At 46.2% G+C, this 17,858-nt stretch overlaps 2 protein-coding genes across 2 annotated transcripts; one reads left to right on the top strand and one right to left on the bottom strand.

Annotated features, from left to right (window-relative positions):
- Positions 1-7,087: 7,087 nt before the first annotated feature.
- Positions 7,088-11,585, bottom strand: NDUFA11 (NADH:ubiquinone oxidoreductase subunit A11). The gene is made up of 4 exons (XM_068920423.1): positions 11,426-11,585; positions 10,883-10,975; positions 8,358-8,480; positions 7,088-7,282 (listed from the first exon to the last, which is right to left on the bottom strand). Exons 1-4 carry the CDS (start codon positions 11,505-11,507, stop codon positions 7,170-7,172), a joined length of 411 nt encoding a protein of 136 aa, XP_068776524.1. The 5' UTR covers positions 11,508-11,585; the 3' UTR covers positions 7,088-7,169.
- A 5-nt stretch (positions 11,586-11,590) lies between these two features.
- VMAC (vimentin type intermediate filament associated coiled-coil protein) lies at positions 11,591-15,778 on the top strand. The gene is made up of 2 exons (XM_068920422.1): positions 11,591-11,796; positions 11,902-15,778. Exons 1-2 carry the CDS (start codon positions 11,606-11,608, stop codon positions 12,176-12,178), a joined length of 468 nt encoding a protein of 155 aa, XP_068776523.1. The 5' UTR covers positions 11,591-11,605; the 3' UTR covers positions 12,179-15,778.
- The last annotated feature ends 2,080 nt before the right edge of the window (positions 15,779-17,858 follow it).

Genomic DNA, 17,858 nt, shown 5'->3' with positions numbered 1-17,858 from the left:
GTTGTATTTATTTTATTGCATTGCAAGTTGTGTGTCCTCTTGCATTGTTTATTGCATTCTGTAGTGTCAGACCTTCTGTGTGGCATGTTGTGTTACACTGTTGCATTGTGTGTTGTGTTGTCTCCTCTGTTATATCATATGGTGTGTTATATTACAGTATGTATTGTTTGTTGTGTTGCACGGTGTCAAGTAATGTGTCTTTTCTTGTGTTTTTTTTCTTTATCACATTGCATGTTGCATTTTATGTATTGTATGTTGTGTCCTGCATTGTGGTATTGCGTGTTGGTTATTCTGTTACACTGTGTGTTGTGTTGCTGTGTTACTTCTTATGTTGTGCTGTGCCTTCCTGTGTGTCACTCTGTGTGTTGTCTTGTGTGTTGTTGGTTGTGTCACCTGCTGCACTGCATTGTGTGCCATGCTGTGTGGCATGTTGTGCTGCATTGTTTGCTATGTTGTATGTCGCGCGGTGTGTTGTGTTATGCGTTCTGTTCCCCCTTACCGCCTGTCCCAGCTCCTGGAAGCTCCCATGACCCCCAGGGAATGTGTCTGGGTAATTATAGCCTCACTTGGACATGTGACCCTGGCGCGTGGGTGCTGAGACAGGCCCAGGACAGAGGGAGGGCTCAGGGCCTTGGTTACCTCATGACGGGAGTGGGTTGGACACTTGGGTTTCCTGAGGACAGGGAAATTGCAGGGGGAGAGAGCAAAGGAAGCTGCCTGAATTTTCCCTCCTCTTAGGCAGCAAGAGTGCAGACAGGGAGCAGAGGACCATAAACCCTGGGCTGGCCTGGGCATAGTGTTCTGGGCAGGTCCTGTTGGGGGTCTTCAGCCCATTAGACCTCCCAGACCTGGCTCACAGTTCTGGAGTCCTTCCACCAGAGCCCAGGGTGAACCAGCATACCCAATATAGCGTTTGGGATGACGAGCAGCAAGACTCCACCACTATCACAGCCATGCTGGCCCAGTCCCTCCCCACAGCCTGTTGTACTCCTGAGCCCCAGGGCCCAGCTGTACTGACCCCAGCACCAAAGAGCCTGGGGCCCCTTAGCCCTCAAGCTGGGGAGTGAGAAGAGAAGACTGAGAGGCGATTTCATCAATGTCTACAAGTATCTGAAGGGGGGAGGTGTCGAGAGGATGAGGCCAGTCTTTTCTGCGTGGTGCCCAATGACAGAACAAGAGGCAATGGGTAGAAACTGAAACACAAGAAGTGCCACCTGAACCTGAGGAAAAACTTCTTGACTGTGAGGGTGACTGAACACTGGAACAGGTTGCCCAGAGAGGTAGTGGAGTCTCCTTCCCTGGAGATATTCAAAACCCATCTGGATGTGATCCTGGGCAATATGCTCTAGAGGACCCTACTTGAGCAGGGAGATTGGACTAGATGATCTCCAGAGGTCCCTTCCAACCTCAACCATTCTGTGATTCTGCCATTCTGTGATCCTGTGAGCGTGTGGGGACACCAGCCTCTTGGGCCACCCTGACCCCTGAATGCATAGGCCAGAGTTGCAGAGGTGTCCCATGCACAATTCAGAGGGGACTGACCACAGGTGGCTCAAGGGACCAGGAGATGGCAAGGGGGCTAACAGGGCAGGGTCCCATGCAAAGCCCTATGGGAGAGAGATGAGGTTGTGCTTGGCCGCTGGTCCCTGAGGTGGGAGAGGAGTGGGGCAGACAAGGCACCTCTCATCCTGGCACTGACAGTGGGCATGATGAGTGGCAGTGCTGTGCACTGGGTCAGTAGCCTGGAATTGGCCAGTCCCAACCCTGTCCCGGGTGTCTTGGAGCCTGGTGATGCCCCCAGGGATATCCTGTGCCCCCTCCCCCCCAAGGGACTCCCACCTGCCCACAGGTCATGTGCACTAGGGAGCAGCACAGCCTGCCATGACCATGGCAGTGTGTCCCCTATGTGTTGCTATGTCCTCTCCTCTCCCGTCCTAGTGTTCCCAAATCTCCATGCCTCCTGTTCCCGGTCTCCTGTCTTTGTACCCTCATATGTCCCTGTGTCTCCATATTTCATATCCCTGTTTTCCCTGGTACCCATATTGCCTTTCTCCATTTATTCATGTTCCCCACCCCCAAATTCCTATCCCTATATCCTTGTATTCCCATGTCCTCATTTGCTTGTGGTCTGTATCTCCCCTCCCTGTCCTTCATCCTTGCGTCTCCTGTTCCCATGTCTCCCATCATCCTCTCCTAGTATGCCCGTGTACGCATGCATCCCCATGTCTCCCTGTGTCCCCACTTCATTGTGGTCCATGTCTCTGCCTCCCTATGTACCCATCTGCCAGTGCCTATGGCTTCTCCGTGCTTTCAGTTCCTTCTGGAGACAGAAGGGCCCCAGGCAGCAGCGATGATACTAGAGCCATATGCCTGGTAAGAGAATCTACAGGGAAAGATGATGAAGGGAACCCAGATGCCTGGGTTCTCTCAGAGCTGAAGGAGGGGCAAGAGGGCTGCCTGGATGGCACAAAGCATGGCAGGAGACCAGATGCCTGGGTCCCCTGGTAGCTCTGGGAGGGAACGACAGGTATGGGCTGTCATGTAAGGTGCAATGGGTTGGTGTGAGAGCCAGGAACACATCCTACCCGGGCTTCAAGGCACAGTCTTTGTGTGAAGAGCCCCTCCCCTAAAGAGGCTGGGGAGATCATAAATGGGCAGAGAGCCCCTACTGAAGACTCCCTAAGCACATTATCACACACACATACACACAAACTATGAGTCAAAGAGCCATCCCAGCTGGCTGAAAGAAGAAATACATAGACTAAGCCTCCACTGCCCTCCCTCCACATACAAAGACTGTTTTGACTCCAAGAGGGAAGGTTAGTAACCTCCACAGAGGAGGCAGCAGTGTCTGGAAATGCCCTCCTGCCTAAGGGCATCTGAATTTTGCTGAGGGAGCCATGAAGACCCATCTCTCCATGGAGGGCTTCATTAACATGAAACCTCTGTCACAGTACAGGATAGGGACAGTGTGGGGTTTGTTACCCTGAGCTGAAGTGATGCACACCCCAGATGTGGAGTGAAAGCAGCTGAGCTGGAATCACAAAGAGGTTTCTATCTTTTAAAGAAAAAAAAAAAAAGAAAAAAAATCACTAAAAGCTTATTAAAAAAAATCAAACTGCAGAAACCATTTGCAGCTGTATTTCTGAGTGCTGCATACATGTTCCTCCTTCAGAAAACACTGAGTGAGGAGTGTCCTGTACACCCCTTCCTCTGAATGACACAGACATGCCCATCAAAACTTGTAAGCAGCTCTCCTCATGTTCCTCAAGCTCAGCTTACTATCTGCCTCACAAAGTCTCCTGTTACAAGTTCTTTCTTGTACTCCGTTCTCCCACATACTGCTTCTCTTCCATACTCACTTGGTATCTGCTGCAAGTATACCATCATCGCTGCTACAGGAGAGGGGGCACAGGGATACTAAGACACACCATCTGAAGGACACAAGCATAGTAGGATAGGGGATTGACAGGGGCACACAGGCACCTGTAGGACTCTGCACGGTGCAGGCCATAGAAGAGGGGTGCTTCCCAAGAGTTAATGAACCCCAGGTGCACCACAGACAGAGCCACTACACTGTGGGGTTGCTGAACCCTAGGGGCACAGCCTCTAACAGCCCTATGATTGACAAGTCCAGACAACCAGACAACGGAGAAGCGACACTGCAGACTCACATCATAAACATCTAGGTGCTGTGCAATTCCCCACAGAATGACCTGTTAATGGGCATATTATTACCAACTGAGCAGTGTTGTGGGCTGAGCACTAGGTAACCACCTGTTGATGTTCACACTGAGTAGAGCCATACAGCTTTTGTACATGTGTGGGCTGGCATTGTTTTGACTGGCTATAAAAGAGAGTAAGCCACATGGATTGGTGGGGACTCAGACTCACCATCAGCTGGCCTGCGGACTGAGGACCCACCCATCAGTGGGGAGGGGGAGCGGTGACCCATAAAGGGCAAGAGCAGTCGTCATATCGTGCGATTTAATTGTAGAGCTCTGATACGTATATGTATTTTCTGTTCTATTTCTAGCTTTACTATACTTTCAGCTTTGTTATAACCTCTTCTCTCTAATAAATTCTCATACTTGACAAATGATGATCTTTCGAGTTCAGTGCAGCTAATCCTGGAATCCGAAAGAATCCCGGATGCCCCTCTACTGGCACGTCACAGGGATATGGGGAGACAAGCAAGGGGAATGAGCATACAGGGATGAAGGCCATGAGGGAACACGAGTTCCCAGGGACACTGGTCTTTAGGGGACTGAAGCCTCATTGTGAACCAAACTCAGGGACTAGGGTTTTTCTGACACCAGATAAGGGATTTGTATGGTCAAAAACACGTGGGCATCAGAGTGAGCACACTTACCCACACATGCACACACCTGCCACAATGGGCACACATGCCTGTACACACAGTGAACATGTGTACACCCACAGGCGTCCAGTGCATGCACCCCAGCAGGCATCTGCACTACCTTCCACAGTGTAAACGCATATGCTGCAGCATGTGCACAACACACAGTGCGCCCTCACACACACCAATGTGTGCCAACCCACGCATGCACTCTGCAGTGCATGCACACACACCTAACTCCTAACCCATGCAAGGCAGCACCTACGCACTCCTCGCTCACAAACTCCTCAATCATAGAATGTGCACAAGCACACTCAGCTCTCATCCCTCACTCAAAGAGATCCTAATGCACAGTTAACATTGCACATGTGTGCACATACTGTTGGCAAAAGCTGCGGGTTTTCAGTCTGGTGCCAAATGAATCAGCAGGCCATCTAAGGGATGGCCATGAAAAGCGTTCAGGACTCTCAGGGAAGTCACCCAGGGTGGAGGGGGCTAGATCCAAGAGAAGGCCATTGCTGGGCCTGTAGCTTCCCTTAAGGTGTTCAGGGCACCCTCTGCGGCACCCTCTTTTCTCCCTCCCCTCCTCAGGACAACAACTCTGGCCCCTACTCCTGGTTCTCTCTTGCATAGCCTGACGAGGAAAAGGCTGCCTCCCAGGAGGAAGGCACTAGTGCCTAGCAGCCAGGCCATGAATCCATGTTACCTGGGGCACAGCTACTCCTAGAGCCTATGAAAGACAGTCCCAGCACAATTCAGCAATTCAGACCTGCTGCCATGGTGCCTGAACCCCCCTGCCTGTTCTCACCCCTATCCTGTATCCTTCAGCCACATGATCATCATGGCGATGCCACTCCATAATCATCTGTCTCTGAGTTCCAACAAACCTTGGTGCGCTCCCATCACCATGGGGGGACAGCAGACGCACGCCTGAAGGAGGCCTTCTACTGCCCCTTCCTCCCTGGGCCTGAAAACAGAGCTACACTGCTCCTCCAGGGCCAGGGAAGAAGGTAGACTGAGGACCACAGGCTATGTTGCAAGGGCAGTGGGGAAGAGGGGAAAGGATCCATAGCCTAACACCCCCACGGTGCTGGTGGATGAGTAGTACTTTCTGGAGAATTTCTGCTATTCTGCATCCCTCTGCCCTCCGCTCCAGTGAGGTATTCAAGACTGCAGTAAAAACTACAGGCTGCAGAGTGGGTTTACACAGCAGCTAGGCACTCTAGTCCCATCGTAGGCATCTGCTGCAGTGCTAAGCCTGCAGAGACAGACTTATTGACTTAGTTAACGTCTATGCCCCATTACCAGGCCTAGAGCGTGTGTGATCTTACCGGGATGCATCCACATTCCTTTGGGGCTTGAATCTTCCCCACATGCCTTGTCCTGGATGGAAATGTCAACATGCCCCTAGACCTAGAGGGCCAAATGAAGTGAAGAGGAGCCAAGCCATGGCAAACAAGTCTTGAGGAGCTCGATTACTGGACTCAAAGTCCTTGACAGGCCTACAGAAATAGGCTGAGAGCAATCTCCTGAAAAATCAGCTAAGGACAAAAGCAAAATCTGGAACCTAGGATGGAATAATCCCAAGCAACAGGACAGGCTGGGGGCTGAATGGACAGAAAACAGCTTTGCAGGAAAGGTCCTGTAGGTCATGTGTCCAAGGTCAAGTTGGTCAAACTGCCCAAGTCAGCAGTTTGCACTGGAACTGTATTAGCAAGAGTGCAGCCGGTGGGTCATAGAAAGTGATTATTCTCCTGAGCGCTGAGAGACCACATCTAAAGTACTGTGTCCAGTTTTGGCCTGCCCAGTACAAGACAGACATTGACAAACTGAAGTGAGTCCAACAGAAGCCCCCAGGAAGATTAGAAGGTTAAGGCACAGGATGCACAAGGAGAGGTAAGAGAACTAGATTTGTTCGGCCTGGAGAACAGAAGGTTAAGGGGTGATCAAATAGCATTTTCCACAACTTAATGGCTACAGAAAAGACAGAGTCAGATTCAGGTGAACAAGTAAAATATGAGAAGCAACCAGCAGAAGTTGCACTATGGGAAATGCAAACCAGAGAGAAAGAAAACAATTTATCAGTTCGAGTAGATAAGAAAACATACCCAGAGAGGCTGTGAAATCCTCATCTTTGGGGACACAGAAAATTAAACCAGATGTGGCCTTGAGCAACCTGCTCCAGCTTTGGGCAGGAAGACCTCCAGAAGTCTCTTCCAATCTCAGTTAGTCTCTGATTCTAACCCTCAAGTTGTAGAACTTCCTTGAATGTTTACAGGTGAAAGTCCCCAGGCTCCCAAACCCCTTGGTCTGTGCAATTTATGTCTTCTTCCCCCCTCCCCCCAATTTCTAGCACCAGGGGAAGCAGAGGTCTCATCCTCAACATAGATTCAAAAACAAACTCAAAAGTTTTGATTCCAAACCCTAGCCAATGGAGTCAATGAGATGCAATCCCAACCCCTGCCAAAAATTCCTGCAGGACCCAATCAAAATTACATGAGAAATGTTTTTAAAAAGACAGATCGAAAACATTTATTCTGCCTCTGAAGCTCATTTGCCCAATACGGAAATATAGAGGTAAAATGACTTGTGCATGAGCAAAAGATCTTAGCAGGAGCATCACAGCTAAGCTTTATCTTCCAGTCACTACACCTTTTTTTGCATGTCACTCCCAACATAAAAAAGCCCTAAAACCAGCTGGAAGATGACAACATTTAGTGACAACTGTTGATTTGATAGTATCTTTATTACACAATGTCTTATCACACAGAACATTTAAAAGATAACTCGGAGGGAAGAAAGGCTACATTTACAGCTTGGGAGGTCCTGTCAGCCTCCAGCCCTCCTTTTTACCTATTTTCATTAAAGCAGCTGTAAGTCCAAAACCCAAACATGCAGTGGTTCCGGTCATGTAACTGTGAGCTGGAAAAAACAAACCAAAAAAGATCTATTAGGGCAATAGTACTATACAGTACATCTTGACAGACTCTGGAATTTGGTCACTTGACTATGAGTAATGTTGGCTGCTGACAGAAATGTAAAAAGTATATTTCTTTTACTTACATTTACTCATGGTTTTAGTCTACAGTTTGAAACATGAAAGTTCTATACTCCACCACCCCACCTCCTTACATAAGCAATCTTAAATTGCTTATTTCAGTGACTAAAATAACCATCACCGCTTCAAACTCCCATCAGCTCAGCAATTAGGAAAAGTAAAGATAAATTCTATTTTGCTACAATTTAAACTTAAAAAACCCTCTAACCTTTAACATCTGATCCTGAAAAAGCCCAGAGAGAAGAGCTGTCTAAATACCTGCAGGACCTAATCTAGCTTGATGACGTCATATGAGCAACGTACAAAGCAGAAGGATATAGCTTGTCCCTCAGAGCGCATGATGAATTCACAAGGCAGATGTTAGACTATCTTTCCCTTGCAAAATAAATCACGTTTGTTGCCAAGAAAACAAGGATTCCTACTATTATTTCAAGTTATAAGTGGTAATTACAACTGGCAGTGCTGGGTCACCTCTCTTTTTATTCTGTACATCATCTTGATGCTATCTCTGGTCTCCTACTCTAGCAGTATTTATTTTAGCAGACCTGTATTAGTACAGTGGAGCACCTATGAAATTAGCATGAAAGAAGATTCACATAATATGATGAATCTTTACCAAACAGGCCTGACATCAAGACTGTTTTATTTTTCTGGTAGAAAGGTTTTAAACTCGGACATGGCTCCTTTCATTGCCCATTACAGGCACTTTTATATGGCTGTACTACATATTTTATTATATAATATTAGCACTATGGCACATGAATTTTTGAGTACATGATAACGATATTCAGTGAATATAACCTAAAGTATCCAAACAGTCGAAGAGCTAAATCCCCTGCATATGAAGATTTAATCAGCAGGTAACTTTGCAGCATTTAAAGGTGTTAAGAATACTTTGAGAGTAGGAATATTTTCACTCCTATATTTATCCAGATTTACCTCTTGCACCTAAGACAGCTCCTGTTGCACAGCCTCCTATGAAATAATTCAAAGGATCCTCTGGTTCCTCTCGGATTTGAGCACTGAGGCAGGTAGTCAAGCCAAACACTGCTCCTAGCGTAGCTGTAAAAAAAAAACAAAAAAAAAGGTAAAAAGACAAAATCCTTCAAGGAACTGAGAATTACATATGAAGAAAATACTTAAGAAGCATGGTGCTGTACAGTAGTTCCTCTGAGAGAGCAGACAAAGGAAACTGAAGCATTTAGATCTGCTTTCAAGTACCTATGGGCATCATATCCTAGCCCCTATGATTAGACTAAGCATTGTGCAAGTATTATTAGATTGTTTCTGGTACCTCCTCTAGGTCCAGAAGTAGTGCAGCCACCTTTGTGCAGTGTAGATCCTGCACAAGTAGGTTCCTTGGGCCTTTTGCTGATTCTGCACAAACCCTGCTATGAGTCCCAGGACACAAGGAAAATGTGTTTGAATGCCTACAGACAAAGGCCACCCTGCCCAGCTGGCTTATTAGCTCAAACTTAGTAACAGCCCTTCCAGATCAGGCAATGTGAGCAGTCCCCAAAATGTCAGGGGATAAGTGGAGAAAAGGAGCAGGTTTCTCTGCAGCACATTCTCCCAGGACGTAGGAGATAGCAGAGCTGTGGGAACGCACCACAGGAGTTCTCTGCTGAAACGCACTCATCAGTCCCTCTGAATCCAACCTCACAAGGAATCTGGCAGAGAAACTCAGATGGCTCCGCATTCCTTAAGGGAGTTTGTTGCCACAATTTGCTCCCCACTTGCCTGGGGCTTGCAATTATTCTGACTAATAGAAAACTGACTGATTTTGCAAATAAATCATTAAGCAACTGCAAAGTGGCATTGTCTTGTCAACAGAATTACATGTCCCATCCCCTCAGACTCTACATCTGTGTCACTGCAAACTTTGGCAGATAGCTGTTAAGCAAACACACAGAATACTTTTTTTTGTTTGGAATATAGCTTCTTGGTCAGAAATGTGAAGTTGGCTACTGGGTGCCATCTCCAGATTTGAATTCATCTCTCTTGGGAACAATGCACTGACTTAAAAATGTTTAGAATAAAAATCCCAGCCTGTAGAATGATGAATCAACTATTAAATCCATGTTGCAAAGCTATGCAGCTTTTCATCAGACAATATAATCATGCTGATCCTAAAATCAACTAAAAAGAACACTAAAGAAAAAAACTTACAGACCAAGCACTGCACTTCAACTTCCTTGCTTTCACTGTTTTGGACCAAGGACTCAAATTACTCTGCAGTTTTGTTTTTTTTTTGTCCTCCTGTTTTTCAACATATGGCTTCAGCCCATGAGATCTGGCCTCCTTAACAGCGCGCAGAATAACCTCTTTATCAGGAGTGGAAACTGGTGAGAGTATTCAGTATGTTGACTTAGGAATATCAAAATAATAACCAGTTACATTATCTGCTCCATTATAATGACCTTTTATGGCTCGAAACAATACATGAGATTCCAGCTCCTGTTTTAGAGTTGAACTACTCAAAAATGCAGATCTGGACTGCTTATGAATCAGTTCCTTGTTCAGAGCACTAGTGGAGGGGGAGAGACAGAGCTGACATAAGGCATCAAATGAAAAACCAAGACGAGTTTAGTGAGAAGAAAGTGCACTTGCACAGAAGAGGGATATACCTAATGGATATACACCTCCGGCTGGAATAGCTCCCTCAGTTCCCTGTGCACAACGGGGAAAAAAAAATTCCTTTCACAATCAAAAGCATTGCATTCACGCTCTAGAAATGGAAACTGTGATTTCCTAAAGCGCGATGCCTAAACTACCTGAAGCAGAAAGCTAAGACGTGTTTGCTTCTGTTAGCTTTATCCAAGAACTGCTTATTTTGTATTTCTGTTGTAAACAAATACACAAAAAATGAAAATATGTACTTTCTACTCTAGATTGAAAGAAATGTGTTATCAGCTTTAAATAAAGAAAATGATATGTAACCTTATATTGCTCCTGAAGCATTCAACACGGGGGTAGGAGACTGACCCAGATGTATCTTCAGCCTAACCTGAGATGGCTGTTCTTTTGTCCCAAGCATTTAATCCAGAAGCTTATTCTGCCATCACCCATGTAATCAGCAGTATTACATTAGCCAGCAGAAAATATTATCCACATGTAAACAACGATTTGATATATAAATAAGCAGCAGAAGAGAATGCAGCAAGAGGAAATATCAACTCTATTGCACTGCACTTGCAGGTTTCAAGTCATGTTACCATTTTGGTTCTAGACTTCCACCCTTAAAATAACTATATGCCTTGGAAGTACAGGCTAGAAGTAAATTGATAACAAACACAAAGTCAATTGTAAAACTAAACTCAGAACTAAAAGGTCTTACTTGAAGCTATCCTTGCTCTGGCAGATCACGGTGGACCAATAAATTTAAAAGCATCCCATTCATTCAGCAACATTAACGCTTACTCAAGACGGACACCCAACGGCTGAAAGAATCCCAGTCCCCTTACCCATCGTAATACTGTCTGTGGCTGCCATCTGTAAAGCAGTAAGTGCTGAGTTGGGCTGAAGCAAAATAATGCGATAGGCTGACCCAACCAAACCTACAACAAAGAAACACTTTTCGTGAGCAGCAAGTTAAAGTATTTCAGGAAACCCACAGTGAGCGCAGGACCGCCAGCACAAACCACCCACTGCCTCTCCAGACCCCTGGCAGCCGGCAGGGCAGCACTAATCTACTTACAAAATTACAGTCAGCTTCCACGTCTACTGCTTCTTTCTAAGCACGAGGAGGTAAAAAAATGAAAGGGGAAGAAGTAGTATTCGCCTCGGGTGTCAAGGTGCGGCTACACCGTCAATGCCGCCGCTTCTCTCACAGGCAGCGCTAAAGGGGAGGCAAAGGAAGCTGAGGCCGTAGCGAAGCGGGGAAGGTTAGCGGGGGGGGGGGCGCCAGGACACAGCCGCCAGGCCGGACGAGGAACGCCAGGACAGAGAGCGGGACTGGGGCCCCGTGAGCGGACGCCGCCGTTCCCTCACACCCCCCGGGTCCTCACCCGCGGCAGCGCCGAGGCGGGTGGTGAACCAAGTGCGGCGAGGGCACTCCTCGCCCTCGGGGCCATCCCAGTAGCTCTCCATGGCGCAGGAAGGACACAGGGAGCGCTCTCGCGAGAGCACGGCGGCGGCGCGCGGCGGCGCGGCGCGGCGCGGCCCCGCCCCGCCCCGCCCCGGGCGCCATGTCGGCGCCGCCGGCCCTGCAGATCCGTGAGGCCAACGCGCACCTGGCGGCGCTGCACGCGCGCGTGGCGGAGCTGGAGCGGCGGCTGGGCGCTGCCGAAAGCACGGTGCGCGGGCAGGCCGAGAGCCTCATCCGCAAGGACGGCGAGCTGCGCGCCGCGGTGGCGGCTCTGGAGGCCGCCAAGGACCGGTACGGCGGGAGACGGGGCGGGAGCGGGGCGGCCGGTTGCGTCCTCCGGCTCGCCGTGCGGCCCAGCTCCCGTCCGAGCTTGTTGTTCTCCCGTTTCTTCCCAAGAGAAATTGCCGCCCTGCGGGAGAGGTTACTCTCGTCTGAGGAGACCGTTCAGCGGCTGCTGGCCGCCGCCCGGGAGAAGGATGCCCTCATCGCCCGGCTGCGGCACGGGAGCGAGCTGCTGGCCAGGATCTGCCGGAGCCGGCCGGCCCTGGACGGGCTGCTGGCGTGCATGGCTGAGGGCGAGCGGCTCAGCGCCACCGAACCGGGGCCTCCCCCCGGCGAGAGGGCCCCGGGGGAGCGGGGCCTGGGCGGGACGCCCTTTGGCACCACCGTCTGAGGCTCCGCTGCCGCCGGGCCGGAGGCAGCAGGCTGGGGGGTGTCGCTTTCTCCCGCGCCTCCTGTAAGTAGCCTCGGTGACCGCGGAGCGAGTGGGAGCGCTGCAGGGCGGGCAGGCGGGCGGCGGGCAGCTCGGACCCGGTTCCGCGGAGCGGGCTGGCGACGGGGAACGCCGTCCCCACGGTGCGACCGACCTCGGGCACCTCTTCCTCGAGAGTGCTCTGTCGGGGCTGGGCTTTAATGTACCTGGTGCTGGGCTGCCCTTCAACTCCTGTGCGGTTCTGGGCATGGAGAACTAATTCATTAAAGAACTCGAGTTAGTAAAAGCCATTTTGCTTGTAATATTTGCCTCTGGATTTGGGGTACGTGCTGAGTTCCTGACTTGCCATTGTGACTTGTGGTAACGTGGTTCGTGTCGCTGGTTTCTTCATAAAGCTCGATCTTTTGGTTAAGTTGAAAGGCTTCTGAATGAACTTGATGGTCACTGGCACTTGGGAATCTTCAGCAGCATGCCGACTGCTAGCTGCGCATCAGTGCTTAAGAACACAACGAAAAGAACTGTGATTTCCTTAGGGGGGAAAAAAACCAAAGGAAGCGAGTTTGGGACTGGAAGCAGATTCACCTTGTAGCGGGATACAGGAGCAGGGAAAGATAGGAAAGAAGCATTCATTTCTGAAATCCTCCCTCAAGACTGTGTTTTAAACCTAGCGGCATGGAGGGAGAAATGGTGCAACAGAACTTACGCTGTGCAGCTGATAAAACTTTAAAGAATATTTATATGAAAAAAATTAAAATATAGCTAGTCTGTAATTATTTTTCTACTAATTTTCAGAACTCAAAATGTGTTAAAACATTAAGTTCCTTTGAACTCTCCTTTAAAACGTTAACGGCAGTTTTGGTATGACGGTGGTGCTGCTGCGTGAAGATTCTCTGCCTGACCTCTTTGCCTTTGTACAGCTTGTGAATGTTCTGCGGTCTACTCAAATCATTGATATTTTTCTAAATTCATTTTTAAACAAAATAGAATTCTGAAAACCTGACTGATAATGATTGTATATGCAGTTTTATGGAGCTGCTGAAGTACTACCTATCACAAATCTCTCTTCTTATATGGGATGTTCTTAATTTCAGTCAGAAGTGAACTACGAGAATAGATAGTATGCTTTAAATACAAAAGAAAATTCATTTTGAGCAACTGCTTTGAACAAATCCAATATATTTATACACATAGAAGAGGTTTCCTCTATTTTCATAATTCCAAGACCCTCCTTTGTATTTTCTGGCAAAATAGGCTATTGGCTAAGTGGTAACTCAGGTTATGTGTATTTTGGCTCTGTTACCCTTGCTGCTTATATAGGTTAGCAATTCTTAACTACCTATTAATCATATGTATGTGCCTTGTTGGTGGTCAGGAATAGATGCTTGTACATCCTAGTGAAAATTCTCTTCATGGCTTATGTGAAATGACCTCAGTACAAACTCTGGGAAAATGGCTCAAACAAGTGTCTGTGAGCATAAAATATTTTTGCTTTACAGGTCTAAAATGGATGTGCAATTTCATGTGGGTGTACATTTGATGTAGGGTGATGTTCATTTTTATACTGAAGGAAAAGTAAACGCAATAAAGATATACTGTATTTTCTATCTGAATGGTTATAAGAATTATGCATCTCCTTGCACAGAGTTAAAGGTTTTTAGATGGTACATTGCATTCAGAGGAGAAAAATTTTCCTCTTTCCCCAAGTATGTGTTGCTGTTGGATAGGCTAGAGGAACTGGAACTAGAATCTAGGCCAGAACTAGACTGACCCTTTTAATCAGTGTGCACCTTCTTAAAACCTAAATCAGGGTACTGATTTAGACATTACTCTTCTCCTTGGTCAGGATGCAGCACAAAATGATTAGTGCGTGTGTAACGGCAAGACCAAAACTGATATAAATTAAGCAGAAACAGTGTGTCAGTCTCTCATTAGTGTATACTTCACATTCTTCCATTCCAGAAAAATAAAGGATATGGTCAGTCTGTTGCAAAAGTTCATCCAGTATTTCATTACACTGTACTCCTAAAGGAACGGCACCTTTTAGTTACTGGTGTTTGGGATATATACCCTATACCACTGAACTGATAAAACCCTCAATATACTGAGGAATGGCTGTTCTTTGCTTGGAGCAGTGGAAGTACGTAAGGGGAAAAACATCAGTGTACTCCATTCAAAGCTGTTACACAAGACAACCAAAGTCAGACAGGTTTGAATAATAAATGGTAAAACTCAAGAAGCTCTATAAATGTTTTTGTTCAACTGTTGCTGTGTCTGCTTCCTGGCAATCTGATCTAAATGCTTTCTATGATTATCATGGAGTTTTAAAACCAACTGAGAAAGATGATAAAAGCATCCTCATTTATCTTCTTTTTCTTCATTCATCAGCAGTGGTGTGATGCACTGGTTCCATTCCTAAGTCTTTTTCCTTGTAGCTAGTATATTAAATCTCACTACACCATTCTATTCTGATACAGAGATACAGACAGATTTGGCTGTGGTTTCAGTACTGGTTTGACTTGTTTCGCTTCCTGGTCCTGATTTCTGAAGATCCAACTTGAACGTATGTTTAGTCCTGGGTCACCTTTTAGCGTGAAACTAGTCTCATTCAAGAGGAAACATGGCACAGTTGATAAAAAGTAATTAAACCCACGTCTGCTCTGTGTTAACACACTTTGTTATTTTGACTTGGAACACAACTGAGACAGTAACTGCTGACACTGCAGAACGCAGGCACACAATAATGGGGCCCAGGGGACTCCAGACTTTCTGAGAGGATTGGTTGAAGCCCTGAAGCTGTAAGCAGGTCTGCACTATTTGGGCCAGTTTGGGTGTGGAGTTCACAAAGATATAGTCTAGTCCTTTTATAAGCGAAATCTTGAGAGCCAACTTGCAAAGCACTCTGACAAAAAAAGGGTTTAACTACTCTTGATTTTTGTGACTTTGTCTACTAATCTTTTATAGTCTGCTGCATTCATTGTGTGGCCTTTGTATGCAAACATGTTTCTAAAGTGAATGTGTTCCTAGACGTAGCCCTGATTCCTGAAGTTCCTTACAGTGGGACAAACTGGGGGATAGTTGTTGGGTCAGCTCAGTATTTGTGGCAGCTTCATTTCTGTTGTGGAGAGGCTTGTTCTTCATACTGCACAAATATTGTTATCCTAAACCAAGCTAGTGTTAAAAGCTGTATCATTACGTTCCGATGATGCTCCACCTGAGCCAGCAAGCCTCATTTTGATGTTTCCTGCCTACAGGGACAGCTCTCTACTGTAAACTGAAAGAACGTACACTTTTAACAGCTCTGATCCTTTAACTGTTTAGTGCTGGGATTTTTGGGCAAGGGCTACAGTTATAACTAAATAGAACTTTGATTTTTTTTCTTGTGGATGTCATGGACTCTGTATTTTAATTCTCTGGCTGTGTCTGTACATTGTTATACTTGTATCTTTACTTATGTTTTCCTCATGAAATAGAGAGATTTTTACACACTTAATACACATTTAAGTACTGTGGTCTGTCTGTTCAGTTGTTCTCAGTTTGATAATAAAAATATTCAGCAACTTACTGTGATATTCTCTCAATGAATTTCCTGTCCGACCAAGCTCTTCCAGTTCTAAATTTTCCCCAGCATTAAAATCCATAACTGGATTAAAGCCTGAATTAAGCTTCATCTGACCTCTCTGCCTTTTTTTCCTCCTTTTATACAAGAAGTTTATTCCCAATTATTCTCGAGTCACCCAAACCATGCCTTTTCTGTGATAGGTGTTCAAAGAGGTTGGAGTTGCATAGTAATTAGTCCCCCGGGAAAGTTATCTCTCGAAGTAGTGGTTTGTTACAAGTACTTACAACTACCCTTACTTCTGGCACAACAGCGCTTAGATGGCAAAAGGCTACAACACTGTCTGGTAATGGTGTAGGCTTCCATTATGTATAAGCTTTCCCATCCCCTCTTCAGCAGCGAGGGGAGAACGTGGCATACCTAGGTGCTGGAATGCTTTAAAGATCTGTACTCAGCATCTGGCTTTAGCATACCTTAAATATTAGCTGGAGTTGCTGGGGGTGGGGTGCAAGTTAGACATGGCAGGGGAAGACAAGTCATCCTCATTCTAGAACTGTCTCAACATCTTCCAGTTACAGAATCAGTAGTCTTTGGTGAATTAGTAATAGAGGGAATCTCAGTCTCAAGTGTCCCATAGTAACAGTAGGTCTGCTGCAAGATAGCCCATCAAAAAGTTGGCTGTTCTTGCAAGTAGAAAGCAAAGGCAGCCATCACTTACTCACAGTTTATTAGAGGAAGCAGTTTACACAAAGATATAGACCATTGTTTTCCTCTGGCTACCTAAATCCTTTTAAAGCAGATCTAAAGAAGGGCAGCAGCATCATTATGGACAGCAGGACTAGAAAACCCATGATAGCATTAGCAAAACATGCCATTAAGAGCTTGCCCCAATACAAACTTATGAAAGCAATCAAGTCTTGCATAGGGTAAGACAGTGCAGTCATGTTTAGCACTTTACTTACTGGCTGCATTCAAAGTACTCCGTCCTTCTGAACATGTATTACACATTGTAGAAGGTGCAGAATGAATCAGCTGAGTGTGGGGTAGGACAGACTTTTCCTGATTTCTCTCCTTGTTCTCTGATTAGCTACATGTGCCTTAATAGAAGTCACCCAGTTCTGTGCAGCTCTCAATTTGCTTTACCTATAGACTGCATGGTTAACCCTCTGCAATCAGAAAATATTTTGAGTTAGATGTTTTAAGAGCACCTTTACTTATCTAGATTGACTTACATGTTGCTATACCTGGAACTTACCTCATTATACTAAGATAAAAGCTACTGTCCATTACATTTCTGCAGTGAGCACTGTACAGGAACAGACTCTTAAGGCTGAGGGCATATGAATGAAGCTGTGGACCCCTCAGGTTAAGTCTAGACCATAGTTACACAGCAGAGTTAACTTAGTACAGAGATAGGCTTTTGAGTTATAGTTCCTTTAATTGTGAAACTGGGGAGGAGGGGAGGGGAGGGAAGGAATCTCTTGTCATAATATTACAAGCTGCAAGCTGTTTCCCCACTTCCTCTAATTTTTCTGAGAAATAAAGACACAAACACACACCCCAACACACAATTAAGTTACGTTCAGAACATATTCCCCCATCCTCCCCTATTTTTTTTTTTCCAAAGCTCTTTGTATGGGCTTACTCAGTAAACCTCCTATCTGTATGTATATCAATTGCCTAAGCTTGCCACCTGAATGCTTCAGAACAGGAATTTCATCTTCTCTGCAAGATGTTGCACTACAGAAATACTGAAGGAGCAGCCTGAATATAATAATAATAAAAAACTATAACAGTGACTGAGCTGTCTTGTCTTGCTAATTACCACAAGTTGTTTAATCCCAAAAGTCAGAAGGCTTGAACCGAAACTCTCACCAACTCTTCTGTGCAAGTGCTGGAAGATTAGAGCTGTGGAAAGAAATACCATGGTTATAAAACCCATGTTTTGCACTTTTCTTGCTTCTTTAGAGCAAGGTTTACAGAGATGTCAGAGCTCCACCTGGGCTGATCAAATCCAACGGTAACAATTAATAAGCTACTTTTCAGTGACCAGTATAAAAAGCAAGGTCCTTGGACCCACATGTA

This window comes from Struthio camelus, chromosome 26, assembly GCF_040807025.1.
Source record: "Struthio camelus isolate bStrCam1 chromosome 26, bStrCam1.hap1, whole genome shotgun sequence".
Taxonomy (NCBI): domain Eukaryota; kingdom Metazoa; phylum Chordata; class Aves; order Struthioniformes; family Struthionidae; genus Struthio; species Struthio camelus.
Note: the sequence above shows the minus strand (reverse complement) of the source record. Positions and strands in the feature narration are given on the sequence as shown.

What these genes read in the sequence shown, in the direction of transcription:
- NDUFA11 (XM_068920423.1), bottom strand. Translation starts at nt 11,507, where the DNA reads ATGGAGAGCTACTGGGATGGCCCCGAGGGCGAGGAGTGCCCTCGCCGC. An exon ending in CCGCCTCGGCGCTGCCGCGG is followed by an intron (nt 10,976 to 11,425) that starts GTGAGGACCCGG and finishes TCTTTGTTGTAG; the next exon opens with GTTTGGTTGGGTCAGCCTAT. An exon ending in AGCTGTCTTAGGTGCAAGAG is followed by an intron (nt 7,283 to 8,357) that starts GTAAATCTGGAT and finishes TGTTTTTTCCAG; the next exon opens with CTCACAGTTACATGACCGGA.
- VMAC (XM_068920422.1), top strand. Translation starts at nt 11,606, where the DNA reads ATGTCGGCGCCGCCGGCCCTGCAGATCCGTGAGGCCAACGCGCACCTG. An exon ending in CTGGAGGCCGCCAAGGACCG is followed by an intron (nt 11,797 to 11,901) that starts GTACGGCGGGAG and finishes TTTCTTCCCAAG; the next exon opens with AGAAATTGCCGCCCTGCGGG.